The sequence below is a fragment of the Sinocyclocheilus grahami genome, unplaced genomic scaffold (genome assembly GCF_001515645.1).
Source record: "Sinocyclocheilus grahami isolate Dianchi unplaced genomic scaffold, SAMN03320097.WGS_v1.1 scaffold30.1, whole genome shotgun sequence".
In the NCBI taxonomy this organism is placed as follows: Eukaryota; Metazoa; Chordata; class Actinopteri; order Cypriniformes; family Cyprinidae; genus Sinocyclocheilus; species Sinocyclocheilus grahami.
In genome coordinates this window covers 2,066,854-2,070,045 of record NW_015505209.1, presented here as the reverse complement: position 1 = coordinate 2,070,045, position 3,192 = coordinate 2,066,854, and the positions used below count along the sequence as shown (strand labels likewise).

At 35.6% G+C, this 3,192-nt stretch overlaps 1 protein-coding gene across 1 annotated transcript; it reads left to right on the top strand.

Annotated features, from left to right (window-relative positions):
* The first annotated feature begins 283 nt into the window (after positions 1-283).
* On the top strand, positions 284-2,984 carry LOC107572668 (probable fructose-2,6-bisphosphatase TIGAR A). Its single transcript, XM_016259103.1, has 6 exons — positions 284-543; positions 1,061-1,098; positions 1,326-1,447; positions 1,825-1,902; positions 2,008-2,118; positions 2,453-2,984. Exons 1-6 carry the CDS (start codon positions 512-514, stop codon positions 2,837-2,839), a joined length of 768 nt encoding a protein of 255 aa, XP_016114589.1. The 5' UTR covers positions 284-511; the 3' UTR covers positions 2,840-2,984.
* Positions 2,985-3,192: the final 208 nt, after the last annotated feature.

Genomic DNA, 3,192 nt, shown 5'->3' with positions numbered 1-3,192 from the left:
CAATGAAGTGCAAACATCTAGGTCAGGATGAGCTATGACTGATTCGTGAACGAATCATTCTTTTGAGTCGGATCTTTTCAAGGAATCGGTTGAGCTGGAGCGTACAACCAGTCTGAATGATTTAAATAATTTAGTAGATTTAGCATAGGATAAATTAAATTACAAAAAGGATCCTTATAAATAAAGCAAACAAAAAGCCTACATGTAGTTTTAGAGCTTAATGGGACTGCGTAATGACTTTAATAGGTTTTGACAAAAAGAATGTCTGTTTTTGAACAGTTCAAAAGAACCGATTTGTGAAATTGAATCGAACCTACCAGCCATGCGTACTAACTTCCGGCTAATAATGTACAGAGATAGCGCTGTCGGTGCTTTCACCTCAAAGTAGCAAATATTAGGCGCCTGTTTTAAAAACGCAAGAGGCGTGACAGTTTGTGATTGACTCTGGGCGCAAAGGATGAACATCATATAACCTCACGACGCTATTAACGGCATCTTTATAGCTGCACCAATGCTCGCTTTTGGTTTAACGATAGTCCGACAGTAAGTTGCTTTTTTTTTTGTTCTCATTCATAGCTATTCTACATAGCCAGCTGAAAATCACTGCATTATACATTCAGTAACGGTAAATAAAAATGATCTAAGAGAATAGCTTTAATCATGTTACATCAGTTTTAATTGTAGATAGGTACGTTGTCTGGCATTTAGTAACAGTTACAGTTACAGTTTAAATATACTCGTAGGTCTTTAGTTTAACGTTTACTGGGCTCCTCATATCATATTACTCCTGTCTGCTGTAGCTAATGCTTAAAGGTCAGTACGAATCTCTCTTCCAATGAAAGGTCAAAAGCAAATTTGATGTAACTTGTGGTCTACTCTATTAAACAAAACAAAAATATGTTCTAGCGTTACTGTCATGTAAGACCGATATGGGCAGAGTCTGCTGTCTTTACGTAGAATGCCTTGTTTTGTTTTGTTTTTGTTTTTTTTAACTACATGTCTTTTTACAAAAGACCCATTAAGTTACAGTTATATTGATCATACCGTTTTGCTTTACCAGTGGTGAGACGCAGTGCAACAAAGATGGCCTTTTGCAAGGTAATTTTAAAAATTACAAGGAAAAAACACATTATCTGTTATCCCTAACTATCAGTACCCCTTCCTTTATTCCATTAGCCTATTAATTATAAGCATTCATTATTGGCATTTTTACTGTATCTGAGCAAATGCTCTTCTAACCACAAACTATATATATCATTTCAAACTATATCTATCTATCTATCTATCTATCTTTTATTATTTTTTTTTATTTTTTTTTGCTTTAGGTCAAAAAATTGACTCTCCGCTTTCTGAAATTGGGATACAGCAGTCTGAGGCTGCTGGTCAGTACCTCAGGGATGTAAAATTCACAAATGTGTTTATCAGTAACATGAAACGTGCCAAGCAGATAAGCAGAAACACACTAGAAGTCATACAATCTGGCCACAGGTAGAGGAAGATGTTTCTCCACAAATTTGACAAAATAACCCAAATCAAATCCAGATCAAATGAGATGTAAATGCATGTTTCCTTTGAATAAGATTCGATAAGCATTAAAGTGAGTAGTTTTGAGTATTAATAAATATATTTAATGTGTTACAGAAACGATCAATAATACTCATCATACCGGTATGTTTGGAGTCAGACAATTTCTGTTATAAGATATTGTTATAAGGTTGCACAAGCCCTTCTTGTAACAAGGACTACTTTCTTTGTGTATTTGTTTGCACAGTGTATTTGTTGACACTTTTATTATTTGAATATCACGTCTTTGTAAAATTACAGACTGCAGAGATCATCGTGAGGAACAACAGAACCTGTCATGATATAGAACTAGTAGCAGATCCATCACTTAAAGAGAGAGTAAGTACAGACTACCACTTGATAAAATAAGAAAAATGTCCGCTCAAAGTCTGTCCTTTCTGAGCAACTTTTCATATGCATCTCGAACCTATTTCTTTTCTCCAGAGTTTTGGTATAGCTGAGGGAGGTCGAGTCATAGAAATGAAAAATATGGCTAAAGCAGCCGGACAACCTTTACCAGAGTTCACGCCACTTGAGGGAGAGACCATGGAGCAGGTAAAATCACTTTTTTTATGATGAAAGAAACTAAATGGCAACACTTGCTGCATCCAATTATGAAAAATGCTGCAATGCAACAAAGTACATCCAGATTCAGTGATCGTGTCACATCCCTTCTACCAAGTTACCTTAGTTGTAGATGTATCCTTCGCAGTCTGTGATATCCAACTATCCTGTGTGTTTAATTTCATGACACTTGGTAGTATTGTTCTGTAACAATACTAAAGTTGACATGTATTTCCTGGCTGAATTTTTCATTGCATGTTTTAATAATGCTATTTGAATATATTTTTACAGTATATAGAAAGCCTTTTTGTTTAGTTTTTTTCAGGTAAAAGTGCGAATCAAGGATTTTCTCAAGGCTATGTTCCATCGAATAGCTAATGAATATCAAGACAAAATACAAGATGGTGAAACATCCCTACCAGATGAAACCGATAGGGCTCCAGCAGGACTTCCAGATGATGGAGTCTTGAATGTACCTGTCCATGCCTTGGTGGTTGGCCATGGGGCTTATATGAGCATAGCTATGAAGTATTTCTTTGAGGACCTGAAGTGCCCCATGCCCCGTGGTTTAGACCCTTCTCAGAGGTATTCCATCTGCCCCAACACCGGAATGTACCGATTTCTTATCACTTTGAAATGTAGTAATGCAGATCCTGCACTTTCAGATGTGAAATGTGTGTTCATCAATAGAAGAGATCACATCAAGGCTTAGAATTAGATTAAGAACAACAGTTTTAAAATTTAAAAGGAAAAATGTAAGAAATGAACAGTTTACGTGTGTTATGCAAAAAAATAAGTCATATTGTATTCAAGCACTTTGACCAGATTACAAAATTTTGTGATAGACAAACTTTTGGAAAGACAATATTTAAAAATATATATCTGAAGGACTTCAGTTATATATACAGTATCTCACAGAAGTGAGTACACCCCTCACATTTTTGTAAATATTTTATTATATCTTTTCATGTGACAGCACTGAAGAAATGACACTGTGTCATGTGACTCATTAGTTGTTACAAGGTCTCAGGTGTGAATGGGGAGGAGGTGTGTTAAATTTGGTGT

What these genes read in the sequence shown, in the direction of transcription:
- LOC107572668 (XM_016259103.1), top strand. Translation starts at nt 512, where the DNA reads ATGCTCGCTTTTGGTTTAACGATAGTCCGACA. An exon ending in GGTTTAACGATAGTCCGACA is followed by an intron (nt 544 to 1,060) that starts GTAAGTTGCTTT and finishes TTGCTTTACCAG; the next exon opens with TGGTGAGACGCAGTGCAACA. An exon ending in AGGGAGAGACCATGGAGCAG is followed by an intron (nt 2,119 to 2,452) that starts GTAAAATCACTT and finishes AGTTTTTTTCAG; the next exon opens with GTAAAAGTGCGAATCAAGGA.